Source organism: Oncorhynchus kisutch, linkage group LG7 (assembly GCF_002021735.2).
Source record: "Oncorhynchus kisutch isolate 150728-3 linkage group LG7, Okis_V2, whole genome shotgun sequence".
NCBI classification, from domain to species: domain Eukaryota; kingdom Metazoa; phylum Chordata; class Actinopteri; order Salmoniformes; family Salmonidae; genus Oncorhynchus; species Oncorhynchus kisutch.
In genome coordinates this window covers 28,485,050-28,502,449 of record NC_034180.2, presented here as the reverse complement: position 1 = coordinate 28,502,449, position 17,400 = coordinate 28,485,050, and the positions used below count along the sequence as shown (strand labels likewise).

The 17,400-nt window shown below is 41.3% G+C and overlaps 1 protein-coding gene across 1 annotated transcript; it reads right to left on the bottom strand.

Annotated features, from left to right (window-relative positions):
- Positions 1 to 588: 588 nt before the first annotated feature.
- On the bottom strand, positions 589 to 16,277 carry LOC109894393 (bone morphogenetic protein 4-like). The gene is made up of 4 exons (XM_020487846.2): positions 15,948 to 16,277; positions 11,339 to 11,461; positions 10,261 to 10,625; positions 589 to 4,887 (listed from the first exon to the last, which is right to left on the bottom strand). Exons 3-4 carry the CDS (start codon positions 10,616 to 10,618, stop codon positions 4,022 to 4,024), a joined length of 1,224 nt encoding a protein of 407 aa, XP_020343435.1. The 5' UTR covers positions 10,619 to 10,625; positions 11,339 to 11,461; positions 15,948 to 16,277; the 3' UTR covers positions 589 to 4,021.
- Between the last annotated feature and the right edge of the window lie 1,123 nt (positions 16,278 to 17,400).

Here is a 17,400-nt window from a genome sequence, read left to right as displayed (position 1 = left end):
TGACTATTGGCTCATTACATAATACGTTGCTTTCCAGGCATTTTAATAAACATGCGTAGTCTTTGTGGAAGGTAGGCTATACACAATACAAATAGAAAGTCTTAAAATACCATGATTGTGTCATGAAAAGTTGAAAAGCTGAGCTCTGGTGTTTGGCTGTAAACCCAACACAGGAGGCTACTGAGGGGAGGAAGGTTCATAATAATGGCTGGAATGGAGCAAATGGAATGGCATCAAACCATGTTTGATATATTTGATACCATTCTACGGATTCCACTCCAGCCATTACCACGAGGCTGTCCTCCCCAATTAAGGTGACACCAACCTCCTGTGAAACCCAATGTAAGCATTTTAATACACAGAATGTGTTTTAAAAGAGAAATTAAGTACTCTGAAACACCCAAAGTGGTTCTTCAACCTGAATATCTGTGTTTTTAAGAGAGTGTTGTGAAAACCCTTTTTGGAGTTTCAGTGCATGTAAAAGGCAGCATCAAAACACAAAAACAGTGTTTCTCATACAATCAATGGTTTATAAATGCAAATGGTTTATAGCCTAAATATTGATTGATGATAAGGGACTATGGAGAATATTTTTTGTGGAATTCCACCTTCATTTTTTCAACGCTTTATTTAGACAGATTGGAAACAGGGTGGCAATAAGATGGTACATTTCGTTGGAATTTTACCCACTCAACCACACAGCCACACTGTAAGAAATGATTATGGGTTGAATTGAACGTGACAAAACAACAACAACATATACTTAATCAAAATGAATGCAAGTAGTCCAGAGCCTGTGGTCTAGCGATAACTCACCTGGCTTAGTCCCCCCCTCTCCCCACTGAAGACCGGGGTTCAATTCCCCTCTCCAACTCTTCAATCTGTTTCTCCCACCTATCTGTATCCCCTCTGTCATTTCAGAACTGTCTCAATAAAGTTTCAAAATATCTTTAAAATAAATGTATGTAAGTTGCTTAAACTATTTGTTAATTCAATTTGACCAAATGAATGTAAGAATAAATCCAACTGAATATGTTGCACAAAATGTAAGTATCTTTCATGAGGATAACCGAAGAGAGAAAATGTAGTGATTGAACTTATTGGAAGTCTTTGGTTTTAATTACCTTGCATTTCCTATCTAGTCCAAGTGACTCTGTTTTTAGAGGATTGTGGGTAATTCCCAAAAATTGGACTTTATGAATTTTTCATACAGTATATGAAGTTTGAAGATAGAAAATTATATTTATATATTAGTATTTAAGCTTGTTGTGCCATGACGTGTAATGGATCATAATGAATGAATATCAAAACCGTTAGACAAATTGACATTCAATGAGGACCGCAAAGAATTCCCACAGAATGTCATGGTTATTAAGAGAAGAGGCAAGGTAAGAATCTTACATTTTTACAGTACACCTGCCTGTTTGTGCTGGTGGTTTGAAAATGGTTTGACAATGCCTGACAAAATGATGTAAAATGTCCACTTATAAAATACATAAAACAATGGTATACATTATGACACTTAAGAAAAAGGGATCCAATTCTGCACTAGACAGAATTCAAAACATCATAATGGTGTTTCGAAGCTTTAGAGAGAAAAAACAACACCAATAGAGAAGGTATCTAATTCTGCACTAAACAGGACTTGAATAACCAAAATAATGTTTTCAATATTTTCTGTTAGTGCTCCCAGTCCCTAGCAAGGTGTTACACAACGCTTGATGATTTTGTGGTGTTACAACACACCATGTAATGTTTCGAAACATCTCAGGATGATGTGTTTCAATACTCCAGCAGTTCAGGTTTCATCTCCTTCAAGTTGGTGGCAGCTCAGTTACCACAAGTTTTGGTGTTACAAAGCACTTCATTTTAACAGTGTAGGTGGGATAATGACCAGGCAGACAATTACCATAAGTTGCTGATGTTATCTAAACTCAGGAGATCAGTTGAAATGTGTGTAACTGTGCTGTTAAGCTGCTAAAAAGAAGAACTCCCCTCTGCCTTCAGCCACTTCAAAATAAAATTATTTTCAGCCTCTCTTTTTGACGAGGCTACGCCTGATATGCGGGCATCAAAGGCAAGCCCAACTGCTGTCCGAGAGCCTGAGGTTGACTGTGGTAAACTTCTCTGAGGTGAGCAGAAATCATGGTCTAAGATGGAAAGACTAAATAACACCAACAAAACCATGCCACACACATGCCATTGGAATATAGACAAGTCTACCACATAATTCCACCCGTCAGTCAACCTGTGATCTAAAATGCTAATTGAGTAAACCCAAAATATTGGCACATTAATTTGCATTACTTTAGCAATTGGGAGGTTAATTGAAAATCCTTAGATTTTTTTAGGTCAAACCCTTCAGAAACAACCGGCTGACCTCAACCATGGCAAAAAGGCTTGTTTGGGTTTGTGTGACTCCCGTGGTGATGCATTTGGTGCGGATTGGAGACATTGCTTTTTCTGAGTCTGTTGTGCATTGGGAGAAGAAAAGTATGCCTTCTACTCTTTCCAAGCACGCAGGCCTAAAACATTTCCAAGGGAAGATGAAAAATATAATTTCTCCAATAATGCCAAATGTATTTATCTTACGACATGTCCCCTAGCCTATACAAAGCTCGTGCAGGGACATGGGGGGAATGCTACATACAGTGGGATGTCCTGAAAAGTTCAAAGGACTCCCCTCTCCAAACCTTATCACATAATTTGGTGCAGTCATCCGATTGTAAATAAGTGATGTAGAAGTGCATTGTCTAATGGGGCACAAGTTGGAGACGGGCGTCTTTATTCTGTCGGCATGAGCCGCCGAAGACAAAGGATGGAGACAGACGGTCTAACCTTTGATTCTTCCGAGAATGGGTATCGCCATGTGTCAGTGTATGACCCATCGTCCACAGTCGTGCCCCGAACGCTAAACCGTCGGAAACATTTGGATCACTTCTCAACTGTCTCCAACAATCAATTTCAACTATCCGCCCAGATGGCAATTGGATTAGCGAGTGTCAAACCACCCCACAAACTAATTTACATAAAAGTTCAATTTGAGCATGGTGTAGCCTATCCCCAAGTATCCCATGCCTAGGTCTGTTTGGTCTCTAATTGTTACATTATTCTTTATGCTTATAAATGGCAAAAGGTGATCTTCATCTTACAAAACAGCTATGTTGAGAAATTACTAAAGTCCTTTCCTCAAGTGTGAATCAATCCCAGTTGGATAATGCCAGACCAAACATTATTTTATTTGGGAGAGACAGAGCATCAGAAAGATTCCTCTGTTATAATGAATTGCAACAATTACTGGAGTACATTTTCAAAAGTATCAGACCCAAACGTGTTAAATACAAACTCATAAAACAGTCATGGACCTTTGCTGTCAACTTTTCATTTTTCACAACCCATATTATCTGATAGATTTTTACAGTTATACATAAAAAATCAAATTCTTACTCAAGGGACTTATCTAATAAAATCATTGGTTTAAAGATCTATGTAAAGAGGTGAATTAAAATCAATGCACATTTCTGATTACTTCGATTGATTCATAACAAATCAGTGCTGTGATAATTTCACACAGTGCTCGATTTAAGTAGACAATTTGAGCTTCTTGTGATCTGCTCAAATGTAATATTGGAAGGCAATTTGTTTTAATTTTTTATTTTAAATGTATATAATATAAAACGCAATAAATATTACCAGTAAATAAACTTTATTTTTATTTTTTATTTTTTTTATACTATTCTCATTTTAAAAACCTTATACAATCTAATATACATTATGAAAAGTTGTACAGCTTTTTATTTATGTTTAAAATAAGGACTCACTTTTATATGTAGATATATATATATATATATATATTTTGTCAAAATATATGATCATATTGTCAAGGAAACCAAAAAATTAGACAAACATACATCGCAACATAAAAGTTATAAATAAAAGGTCCAAGTGAACATTTTTGGGAGTAAAGTGGGGTCTTTTCTTAGCGTCTGTGCTGCCTGCCTAAAGTTGCCCATAGTCAGTGTTAGCGGCAACCGCATCCTTCCACTACCATTTCCTGGTAGTTTTTTAGGACTACCTTGTCGTGTTCGTCCAGGTAGAGCATGGAGATGGCACTGAGCTCTGTGGGCACGCAGCAGGCCTTGGGAATGTTGGTGTTCACCGAGTTCACCAACGTCTGCACGATGGCATGGTTGGTAGAGTTCAGGTGGTCTGCCAGGGGGAAGGGGCACTCCCCATGGCAGTAGTATGCCTGGTACCCTGGGGGTGCCACTATCCAGTCATTCCAGCCCACATCGCTGAAGTCCACGTACAGCGCGTGACGGCGGCAGTTGCGGTTGCGCTTACGCCCCCGCTGCTTTGGGCTGCGCTTGGCCCGGCGCGTCAACGGGTGGCCCTTGCCGTCGTGGCCGAAGGTGACCAACAGGGGGCGTAGCTGCTCCCAGTCCTCCCCGGGTTCCTGGTGCAGTGAGCGGCTGATGCGCACGTGGCGGCCCTGGTGGCGCGGTGTCTGGTTGAGGTGCTGGACCTCCACAGCCAGCCCGTGGTTGGGCAAGCGCTCCCGTGTCCAACGCAGCACGGCGGGGCTCACGTCGAAGCTCTCCCAGCGCGAGGCGTTATGGCGAACCAGCCGCGTGTCCAAGAGCCGCGTGATTAGCTGCCCGGCCCGCGGGGGCTTCAGAACCTCGTACACGTTTATCCGGTGGAGCCCCTCCTTGTCCCCCCCGATCCCCGAAATGGCCTCGTCGATCTCCTGCCGGAACAGACGCAGCTCGGCCGACGAGAGTAGCTCGTCCTCTGGGATGCTGCTGAGATTGAAGAGGAAGCGCAGTGGGGCGGCCTCGCCATTCTTCGTCTGAAGATCCCCCGGATGAACCCGCTCCATGTGCTCTGAGAAAGAAAACCGGACACAGTCAATGTCAGCACTTTTATCAAGGGAGTCTGTACGAGCTGCCATCTTGACTCTGATGAAAGCATCTACAGGTTTGATTTAAGAGATCATCCTTGAACTGAGTGAAGTGATTGCTTCAATTCAGAATCCAGTTCAATAGGAAAAAAACTGTTGAAAAAAATTGTAAAATATGAATATTGAATTTCCCTTCCCTTCTCTCGTTACTATTTACTTGTTCCCTCCAAAACTATTACACCGCCGGTTGTTTAAATCAGTTCCCTTTCTGTCAATTGTCAATCGTCAGTGTAACATGCTTTAACTATACTTCCTTATCTATCCATAAGGACCTTCCAGGACTTCCCACAATGCCTTTCTCTGAGTGCTTTGATGAAACATTACTTAGAGGATGGTGATTAACGTACAGGAGCTACAGTATATACATAGTAGAGGGTAGCTATTCCATGCAAAGTCTGCAGATTTCTGGCAAGATCACCATTGTTGGGAAAGGAATGTTGTGTCTACTATTTTTCTGCTCAATCTGGCCCTGTTATTTCACACCGAGGCCTTAATCTTACCCAGGTGGTTTGCATTATTAAAACCTGCTGTGTTTTTTGATTGGCTCTGCAGTTTGTTAACTGGGGACATTTATCATTTTCATCATGAATAATCATTACGGATTCCCACAGACAATCCTTTGGTGGTGGGGCAGCTAAGACTAAGTGGAGGCCTGAAAAACAGTTTTTTTTTTACCATAGCTCAAATTCCTGCAGTATTCCATGGGTAATTGAATCTTTAACCTCAAGAGGTGTCTTTGCATTTTTCCCTGTACAGTTTCTCCCAACGTGAAACTAACATGTTAAGCTTTTCACATAGTTTTCCTTCCATAGCTCTGTCATTGTAAACTTGAACTTGGTGCCTTGAATAAGTACAGTTGAAATCAGAAGTTAACATACACTTAGGTTGGAGTCATTAAAACTTGTTTTCAACCACTTCACAAATGTCTTGTTAACAAACTATAGTTTTGGCAAGTCGGTTAGGACATCTACTTTGTGCATGACACAAGTCATTTTCCCAACAATTGTTTACAGACAGATTATTTAACTTCTAATTCACTGTATCACAATTCCAGTGGGTCAGAAGTTTACATACACTAAGTTGACTGTGCCTTTAAACAGCTTGGAAAATTCCAGAAAATTATGTCATGGCTTTAGAAGCTTCTGATAGGCTAATTGACATCATTTGAGTCAATTGGAGGTGTACCTGTTGATGTATTTCAAGACCTACCTTCAAACACAGTGCCTCTTTGCTTGACATCATGGGAAAAATCAAAAGAAATCAGCCAAGACCTCAGAAAATAAATTGTAGACCTCCGCAAGTCTGGTTCATCCTTGGGAACAATTTCCAAACGCCTGAAGGTACCATGTTCATCTGTACAAACAATAGGGACCACGCAGCCGTCATAGCGCTCAGGAAGGAGATGTGTTCTGTCTCTTAGAGATGTATGTTCTTTGGTGCGAAATGTGCAAATCAATCCCAGAACAACAGCAAAGGACCTTGTGAAGATGCTGGAGGAAACAGTTACAAAAGTATCTATATCCACAGTAAAACGAGTCCAATATCGACATAACCTGAAAGGCCACTCAGCAAGGAAGAAGCCACTGCTCCAAAACCTCCATAAAAAAAGCCAGACTATGGTTTGCATCTGCACATGGGGACAAAGATCGTACATTTTGTAGAAATGCCCTCTGGTCTGATGAAACAAAAATAGAACTGTTAGGCCATAATGACCATTGTTATGTTTGGAGGAAAAAGGGGGAGGCTTGCAAGTCAAAGAACACCATCCCAACTGTGAAGCACAGGGGTGGCAGCATCATGTTGTGGGGTGCTTTGCTGCAGGAGGGAATGGTGCACTTCACAAAATAGATGGCATCACGAGGCAGGGAAAGTATGTGGATATATTGAAGCAACATCTCAAGACATCAGTCAGGAAGTTAAAGCTTGGTCGCAAATGGGTCTTCCAAATGGACAATGACCCCAAGCATACTTCCAAAGTTGTGGCAAAATGGCTTAAGGACAACAAAGTCAAGGTATTACAGTGGCCATCACAAAGCCCCGACCTCAGTCCCATAGAAAATGTGTGGGCAGAACTGGAAAAGTGTGCGCGAGCAAGGAGGCCTACAAACCTAACTCAGGTACACCAGCTCTGTCAGGAGGAATCGGCCAAAATTCACCCAACTTATTGTGAGAAGCTTGTGGAAGGCTACCCGAAATGTTTGACCCAAGTTAAACAATTTAAAGGCAATGCTACCAAATACTAATTGAGTGTATGTAAACTTCTGACCCACTGGGAATGTGATGAAAGAAATAAAAGCTGAAATAAATCATTCTTTCTACTATTATTCTGACATTTCACATTATTAAAATAAAGCAGTGATCCTAACTGATCTAAAACAGGGAATTTTTACATGGATTAAATGTCAGGAATTGTGAAAAACTGAGTTGAAATGTATTTGGCTAAGGTGTATGCAAACTTCCGACTTCAGCTGTATCTTATTACTTTGTAGCGATCCTAAAAAATTTACTAAATTGAAGCGGTATATAATGGAATTTATATAATAAACAACTTAGTTTGATCTTATTTATCCAGCTCAAAAAAAGTCTCCAAGCATGTTATTAGCATAGTTTGACAGCAGGAAACAAAACACCCAAAGAGAGCAGTAGAAACAGATCTTCAAGATAGCACACACACATTGCATCATAGACAGCTGAGCCTCCTTGTGCCTGAGTGGCCTTGGTGCTGTGCTGTGCCGTGTTAGACAGTCTGTTAGACAGGCCCCATTAAGGCAGACTAATCCCTACTCCCCCGAGGGCAGACATGTTCTTCTTCAGCCCTTCAGCTCTGCCTGCTCGTCCATCCACTACACTAGACTACTGTCACACCGTGTTTGATCTCTGGATTACACAAGACAAATATCTGATTTTGAGCACATACTTTATCCACATATGTTATGGGAAGGTCCTTTTTGCACATAAATAGCCTACATGTTTACCTCTCTTTCCCTCAGTTTTACATGAAGCCTGTTTTAAAACTGTTCTTTCTGACTGGGCTATCCATATTATACTTACATCTTGTATAGTTGTCAGTATACACTTAGCATCCATGCTAACATATCTCTCTTACACAAACTGTGGATAACCAAGGAGCGTGAACGTTTCAATGTTAAAACATTTAAACAAAATTAGGATCTTTAACTTTAAGAACATTTCAATCACAGTGCAGGTGGCTCACCTGCACTTTCTCTTCGCTAATGATGCGAGAATGTGTTGTCTCCGGTCTGTTGTGTGTAGAGTATCCTAGCCTATTCATTGATGATAGGCCCTGCTTTACTAAAGTTGCAAGCCGAGAAATGTCAAAATATATAATTTCACTGCGAGATACACAGTTGAAGTCAGAAGTTTACATACACTTAGGTTTTCAACCACTCCACAAATGTCTTGTTAACAAACTATAGTTTTGGCAAGTCAGTTGGGACATCTACTTTGTGCATGACACAAGTAAATTTTCCAACAATTGTTTACAGACAGATTATTTCACTGTATCACAATTCCAGTGGGTCAGAAGTTTACATACACTAAGTTGACTGTGCCTTTAAACAGTGACATAAAATTATGTCATGGCTTTAGAAGCTTCTGATAGGCTAATTGACGTAATTTGAGTCAATTGGAGGTGTACCTGTGGATGTATTTCAAGGCCTACCTTCAAACTCAGTGCCTCTTTGCTTGACAAAAACTGAGTTTAAATGTATTTGGCTAAGGTGTATGCAAACTTCCGACTTCAACTGTAGCTTTTGATTGGTGATAGATCGGCCTAGTGCACGGTTCTGACTCCTTCTGCCTGGTGGCCGACCTGCCTATATATACACTGTGCCCCTCACCTCTTTCTCTGTCCCTTGCTAGCTAGCTATGAAAAATGTGAGTGTTTGTGTTCTTGGAAGTACGGCAACGTTCTTCCGTTCCAAAAATACAGGAGTCGATTACTAGCAGAATATGTTTTTTATTTCTACTAAATGTCTTGGTAAGTCACGGTATTTAATCAACTTGAAAGTATGTTTTTTAGGAGAGAGTGGTCAGTGTGCAGGCAGCTCAAGATTATTTGATTGACAGTTCTGGTCGCCTAGTGAAGCGGCATTCCTTTACAGAGAAGTGGTGCTTCAAAACTATCTCCAGAGAGGATTTTGTGTCTGCATTTAAAAACAGTAGTGTACCTTTACAGAGAAACAAACATGCCGTAGTCGATGCGCTTTCAAGGGTATATAGTTGTGGTAGATATAACCATTATTCTGTGTTGTGAATTGACGTGGAAATGTCTGATTTTTTTCTTATGGTTTTAACGATAAGTTAGTTTGCACTCCAGCTCTCCAGAGTTCTCCAGTCTGTCTGCTCTGCTCCCAGTGCACACATTGTTGGCAGGAGGGACTTTATTTAGAAGACTACAGAGTAGCATTAAAGATAATTGCATGTGGAGGAAGGTCCCTCTTAAAGGGCCCTAGCTCCATCTAACTGGTGGAGACATGAGAGAGAGGCACACTACTGCTGGTCAAGGGCTTTTTTTAAGCCCTTATGCTGGGTGGGGTGAGAAGTGTAACTCAATAATATGATGGTATGCTTTTCCTTGAGCTGCTAACCAAACACACGGCTGGCTTTGTCGGACCGCAGATTCTCTCAGGAGTAGGGGAACTTGTCTGGCTGAATTCTTGCCCCCTCTTTGGCCACCATTTTGTGACCACATCCTTAGATTTCATAGTTTATGTTAAAGGTGGGAGGGGATGTCTTACATTTATGTTTAAGTGGTGTAGGAAATGTCGGATTTTCCCATAATTTTTTTCGATGAGAGATGGGGATTCTTTGCTTACGGGTCCACACCCAGGCTAAAAAAAATAAGTTCTGGGAGATATGTGTTGCTGCCATCACTATTGGAATGTTATTGAATGGGGATGGATTGTTGATGTCCAGAAAATAAAAATGGTTCAAGATTATTTTTTAGGGAAGGCAGTGCTTCATTCCAAACCATTTGCTGTTTCAGGTGCTGGTTGGCCAATTACCTTGACTTACAGTAGATTTTCTATACCGAGCTCTGTACATGGATTCTATAATGGGGCATACGTCATAGACATGCACTGTAACTGTACACTCTATGAAATATGCACCTTCCCATACTTATCAGAGGAAAGGTTATATCACCTCTGGATATCCACATGTACTCAATCCATGCAGATTGCTCTTTCTGATCAATATATTGATTAGGTTTGGGGCATAGGCCTGGGCCCCTCTGTACAGACAGACAGACATTTACCCACTCACTCTCTCTTTACCTTCGTGGTGGAAGCCCCTCACGGTGTTGGCGCGGCTAGCCGACCTCTCGGGGTACTCAAAGGCGGCATCATGGGCACCGGCCTCCTCGGCCTCACCCGACTGCAGTCGGTAGAGGTCCAGTAGGTAGCGTGGCACGGTGGCTGAGCGGCTGGGCCGCGGTCGCCTCTGCAGCCCAAACATGTGCAGCAGCGTGGCCTCAAAGTCCCGCAGCAGTTCATGGCTCTGACCAGCAGTCCGGCTCTGCAGGCCCGGGGCTTTCTTCTTCCCTTCCTCAGGTATCAGACTAGCATGGTTGCTCTCTCCCAGCAGGACTTGGCATAATAAAATGACCATCAGCATTCGATTACCAGGAATCATGATGTCTCTGGGAAGGCAAAGACAGAGTAAAAATAAACAAGTGGTTGGTAGAGGGAGGGAGTTTAAAAGAGGACATGGAGTGTGTGTGAGAGAGAGAGGGAATAGAAAGAAAGAGACTGTTATAAAGTGACATTCAACATTTGCCTACCCTTCCTAAATCTCCTTTTTCTAACATAACCTCCACCCCGCAGGACCCTTGACTAATGTTCTCACTGTAAATGTCCTCTAATTGGTTATAATTGTCCTGTCTGGCTTGTTTACAGTAAAATGGCCTCCGATCAGATATCTTCCCTATGCAGTTTATCTCTGGCGACATCCTCCAAGAGTTAACAGCTGGTTAAAAACACCGCTTTTTGAATGGAATCTGGGGGCCATTATTGTTACCATCTCTCTCTCTCCCTCTTCCACTATGATAAGACACATAGGAGAAACAACCCTGGGGTCAAAGCAAAGTCTTAATTCGTTAAGTAGCAGAGTCCCTCATAAGTCTGACCCAACCAAGGAGTCAATCAAAGGACCATGTGCCGCACATTCCACCAACATTTTCTCTGTAAAAGTGAGATTAGATGCTTTTCCTTTTCACTAGTGCCATCTAGTTATTTAATATTTAAAAAAATATGACCAACCTCAAATCAATGTTCTGAGAAAAAAAGGGAGAAATGCAGAAAGCTGTGGCAATGGTGTCACATGGCATGAATTGAATAAGCGTGGTCCACTTACCGACAGAAAATAAAGCATGGGAAAACAGTCCATGTTTGTTGGGAGCCGGCAATGGATGCGTTCCTCAAGGAAATGTTACGTGGTGCTGGGGGGCTGTTTGAGAGCGTTGGAGTGACCCTGTTCCTGAAATTTGCAGAAGAGAAAAGGGACATTGTAGTCATTGTAGTCTAGCCAGCGTAGAGGACTTCTGGCTTTGACTTAACATGTATGTATGTGTGTGTGTAACCCAGTCTCTCTTTAAGGATTTTCACACAGACACATGGGGTAAAAGGTTACGCTAATGTTCTCTTTTCTATAACTGGCAAGTCAGAGCAGGGAAACCGACTAAGAGCAGTTCCCAGAAGTTTGATGCCTTTTCAGACACCACACATTAAATAGGACAGAAAATGAAACAGCAAAAACACATGTAACAATATAATTTTTTTAATGTTCTACTCCATAATCTTCAGACTTTAGCAGACATATTTTTAAAGAGATCAAGCCACAACACCCATCCACACTTCATAAGCAATTTGTCTGTCAATTGAAAAACAATATTGTCTTGCTGTTGAGGTAGTAGGACCAAGTCATTGTAGAGAGCATACATTTACATAAACACTGCCATGTCTATGCAGAACACACAGACAGGCAGACAGAGTAGATGGATCCTCTCTTGTCCTCCCTCCTCATTAAGGCCAGCTATCAGATGGTTCATGATAGCTCTGTATTGATTAGTAGTGAATTAATCTGCATCCCAATGGCCTCAACAAAGGAGGCCAAAAGCGCCTTTTCAAGAAACTTAAAGAACACCACCCCCCCCAACCTGTGTGAGCACCCATTAAAAAGAGACCCCCCTCGGTCCTCCTTCCCTCAGTTGTCCTGAGATATGTGGAGCCGCTGATGACAGGCCTGCTGCTCTGCTCTTTGACCAGACCGGCATCAATAGGCCCAAGGCCAACCACTATGGACTCAGCCAAGTACTAATGCTTTTCTATATGCTGTCCTCCTGTCCTGTCTGCAAAAGTGTAAGTTAGACATACTATATGTACCTACACACTATCTTTAGTACATTGAAGAAGATCACTGCATTTTTATACTGTAGTCTCAAACCTGTGTGATAAGTCTGTTGCACCTGGCGGTTTGTTTTCCAACCTGATCAAAAGCATTATTTGCTGTGTGAATGTTTTTATGTACCGGTATGTACATGTATTTTTACGCTGCACAAGAGTAGCCCTTCGGGGATGATAAAGATCTATTGAATTGAATAGAACCTTGTTTTTCCAGACCAGCCAGACTTCACACGAATTTGCCACTGCAGTATATTAACAACAAGAATCGTGTTATCCAACAATTCACTCCAGATTGTCACGTCGAGGCAGTTCTAGAACTGAGACAATTCTCTCCAATCTCTCTATACACAGTGTTCTGTCCAGTAGATGGTTTACGCCCATTCTGTGGATCTATGACATCACAACAAGAGGGACTTGGCACTAATGAATATCTTGCTTAAACACACATTACTGAATCACACTAATAAAATTAACGAGTGTTTGTAAAATAGGGCCTGGGCAAACAGTACCACAGAGCAGACACTTCGGCTCAATGGGTGAGAGCGACTCTGTGAGCATTTCGTCATCAGTTTGGAGCCCATTCCACTGGAACTGGACCAAGCGCTACAACAGCAAAGATGCACATTAACATCATGTCCACACTCACTGTGTGTGTGTCTGGGTTCATATCGCAGTGTTAATCATTTTCCCTCCATGGCTCACTGTACATGTAATCAAGGAAATCTTTTCACTTTTTTTGTAACAAAATTAGACATTGACCTTTGTGCGACCTTGTGTTCTTGGTCGTGCCACAAGGTCCTGTGTTGTGTGAGTGCTGACTGGTGTGTGTGTGTGTGTGTCTGCCAACCCGTGAGAACCATGGCGAAGAGGCAGTAGGGTTCTGAAAATGATCAGCTCTATTACCCATGGGGTGGAGGGATAACGTGTGTGTGCATCTCTGACAACAAACGCTCATTGTGCCGAGAGGGCCTCTCCCATGATTACAGCGATTCAGACCACTAAAAACAAAACCGTGACTACAGAACTTACAGAGCCACGTATTAAGTCGGTGTATTCCCCAAGTATGTTGACAACCTACGGCAGGTAGCCTAGCAGTTAAAGGCGTTGGACCAGTAACTGAAAGGTTGCTGGTTCCAATTCCTGAGCCGACTAAGTGAAACATCTGTTGATGTGCCCTTGAGCAAGACACTTAACCCTAATTGCTCCTGTAATTCGCTCTGGGTAAGAGCGCCTGCTAAATGAGTCAAATGTAAAATAAAATGACTGTGCCAGCTGATCTAAAGAGCATAATAGGGATGTAACCAACAATGATGCTCATCACATTTTTCCTCGTTCTGCTCTTATATTGTAATAACCACTGTATAAGAGGGTGTCTAAAAGGATAAATAACAATATGATTGAACCCTTTTATTGTGTTGGGTTATTCAGCTCATCAGCTGTGAGGCAGGCCTAAAGTAGCGGAGAGGGACAGGCCGGGAGAAAGCGCAAAATTCCAAGTCTGAGTTTTAAACCGAACAAGGGACAGCGCCATATTTTGCAATGAATGTATTGTTGCCCAGGGTGCAATTAAGCCTGGGCAGTTTGCTTCCTCTGGTCTGGCATAGTCCTCCTCCCTAGGCCTTTATTTGACTCCTCTCCCCTCTCGTTTTCTCTCTCTCCCTCTAACCAGAGATAATGTGATCAGACTATGCACATGGCCCTTTAGATGTGTTTCCTGAGGAATTTGACGGGGGGGGGGGGGCATTAAGTTCACAGAAGCATTCATATCCCATGTTTCTTTTTTGTAGAGTGGATTTTTTTTAAATTCATTTTAAAAACCATGGTACACTCGATGGGTAGGTATATACTTGGTTGAAAGTAAAGCCTGATAGCTCTACTCATTTCTGACAATAAGTTGTGTACAAGAACAGCAGCAACATGGTTTTGAAGACAGTTCTAAGACAACAAATTGATGTTTCCAGTTATGTCTCCAATCACAGTCAATAATTATCAGTTGATCTGTCAAATTAGTATTTTATATTTTAACATTCTTATCAGTTCATTAAACATTATTTAGTGTTTTTCCCCATTGAAGTTGTAATGAAAGTGAATGGCCATATCTTTAAGGCCAAGAAACAGTTTGATGTGACAGCAAAGTTATTGAAGCTTGTGCCAAGGCAGGTTCATAGTTCATCGTTGAATGATAAATCTATAACCGCTAATGATCACATTTTGTATTCATCCCTTTTTTCGTTTGTTATTCTTATTTTTAAGCTATAGGCCTAAGCATCGGTCTGTTTGTACTTAGCAAAGAGGCCAACTTCTCAAAATTAAGAACAGATACGTTTACTCTTACTGTCAGCTCCATGCCCAAATCCTCTCTTAGAATTACTTGCTGTAAACTGTGGAATTCTGGTGGAGCCATTAGTCATCAAATCATTAATTCAAACAAACGAGTAATGTAATGATTGAAACATTTGGAATAGGCTAGTGTAAGTGGATGCAGATTGAGCAGTGCTTAGGTAAGGCTACATGCGTCGAAGAGGTCAACTTGAGTCTGTAGTCCTGTAAATATTTACGGTAAACCTGCTGTCCCTCATTGTATTAATGAGATTTTCTACAAAAACGTCTAAATTCGATAGGCTACATAGACTTTTATGAATTTGTGTGTGTAAGCCATGTGTTTGTAGTAGCGGTATAGATTTTTTTTAAATGGTCCTACATTGCTTCGTCCTACGTTTCCATTACGTTTTAAATCCAGGCATTTGTTCTTAAATAACCATTGGGTATCGAAATGATCCTAATATATGTTTTATTTTAAATAAGTTTTGCATTTGAGAAATTTAAAATAGCCTAATTGAACTGAGGAACGTAGCTAAATTTACGCATGGAAGACCAGTGTCTCTTTGTCCAGGGGTGTCTAATCAATAAAAGTAGGCTTCGACTATAGGCCTACATATGGACTCAGTCCAAAAACTGACAAATCAGTAACAACCTAGAGATAAAATGTTTTGATGAAAACATGCGGGTAGCCATTCCAAACGGTTACAAAATAGGAAATAGGCGCACAATACTGTTCGTGCAGGTGTCTAACCCAGAGCCAATTTGTCAACAACCACAACAAATATCATAATCTATTTATGCAAGTTACAACAGTTAAAAACTCAAAAAGTATGTATTCGTAACCTTCTTTAACAGAGAAGTACCTCATTAGTTGTTTCTGTTAAACACTTTCTGACACCATTGTCCTAGCGTGCGTCAGGGTATACCTTAATCAATGTATTTCACTTCGGATCAAATTATTTTTATGTAGCAGCTTCAGTAATCCGATTAAATGCAATGGGATACATTTAATGTTCAGTATCACCAACATGATACTTTGTTAATAGGCTAACATTCTCAATTCTGCTATTTCAATCATGTAAATGGCTTTACATTTGTTTTTAAATGTGGCCCGTCTGAGCCTTCTGCAATTTTGTAGCCTAATCCTGTACGGTACTTGGATAGATGTAATGTTCTAGGATATATTGTTATGTCAATTTATCGAACATGCTACAGATATGAAGTTGAGCGGGGCTTACCATCAGTAGGGGTACAGGTAGTATCCTCGAGAAAAGTAAATACGACAAAAGAAAGTGTGAGCTCTCCACACGCAATGGAAGTCCAGGTGTAAAGCATGTACTGCAAACGCCGAATTAATTTATGGAGAGGTACGGTGGTGCTTTCGGATCATTAATTCCTTAACGACCACTCTAAAAAAAAAACAAGAGGCGAGACGATGGCCGGAGACCGAAGCGGTAGATGTATGAAGCAGCGTATGTTTGCAGCGGGGTTCCTATCTCCAGAAGTTCATGAGGGCGGAACACTGCGAGGACAGGCGTACTCTCCAACTGATCATGCATCTATTGCCCCTTGCCGTTTTTATGTGTCCGCCCTATTTAGCCTTCATGCCTCCTCCTACCCCCTCCACCTCCGCCCCATTCCGCTGTTTCAAACACCTAAGACAAACCCCCTCCACTCTCTCGAAGAGAAACACATTATGCGCAATATGTTTCAGACTAATAATGAGTTGAAACTTTCTAATATTATTTTTTAAATTGCATTTCGACCTGTAATTTGTCTGAAATATGTAATACAACATTGCTACCCTGCTAATTATTCAGATACATTTTTAATGCCAAACCTTTTAGTGCGTTCTGTTTTAAAAGCATGAGCGCGTTATTATGTTTTGACTGCATCTGGTCGACACACCACCCCACATAGCCTAAATTGTCAATTTTTTTGACTGATGTGCGCGGAGCTGCATGAATACACTTCAACTCCACATTAGACCCATCACATAGCTTATAACGGCACAATTGCGTGTCCATTACGCCTTTCTATTTCTTCCTCAATCTCAATGTCTTTCATTGCCAATGGATAAACTATCTGTTCCCTTTCCTCAGTTTATCTGTTTACTGTGTTCCTATGGAAACGATCATCTGGGGTTCAAGGAAGCTTTTTTCACAGGTCTTCTAAAATGGTTTTGAAATAGGCTACGTTATAGGACTACCATGTGGAGTGACAAAATGTGCGTGCCATGGACAGTGGGATAGGAAGTGTCTTGCTACATTTTCACCTGAATATTCACCTGAATACTCCTTTCAACTTCTTCTTCCAAATATTCCACATATTAAGAAACCCTCAGACTAAATGAATGAAAGCTTGTAAGATGGTGTGATAATAAAAATTAAAAAATGACGTAGGCTACCTCACATTAAAAACTCCATGGTTGAAAAATCCTTGTTGACTGGGTAATTGTTAAACAAGCGTTGCTGCTACACCTTACCCCACAGCCCTTCAGTAACAGTTAAGTCTTTAAGACACATATTTTTAAGACTGCGGGGCAGAGAAATTGGCAATAATTAATCTTAAAGCCTTAAATCTGCTCTGGATCTCTCTGGTTCTCTGGCCGGGGTCACGTAAGCATCCTGAGAAATGTACTCCTAGTGAGGGGATTAGGCTGAGATTGAACAGTGGTCTAAACAGGATACG

What these genes read in the sequence shown, in the direction of transcription:
- LOC109894393 (XM_020487846.2), bottom strand. Translation starts at nt 10,618, where the DNA reads ATGATTCCTGGTAATCGAATGCTGATGGTCATTTTATTATGCCAAGTC. An exon ending in GAGGGGCTTCCACCACGAAG is followed by an intron (nt 4,888 to 10,260) that starts GTAAAGAGAGAG and finishes TTTCTTTCTCAG; the next exon opens with AGCACATGGAGCGGGTTCAT.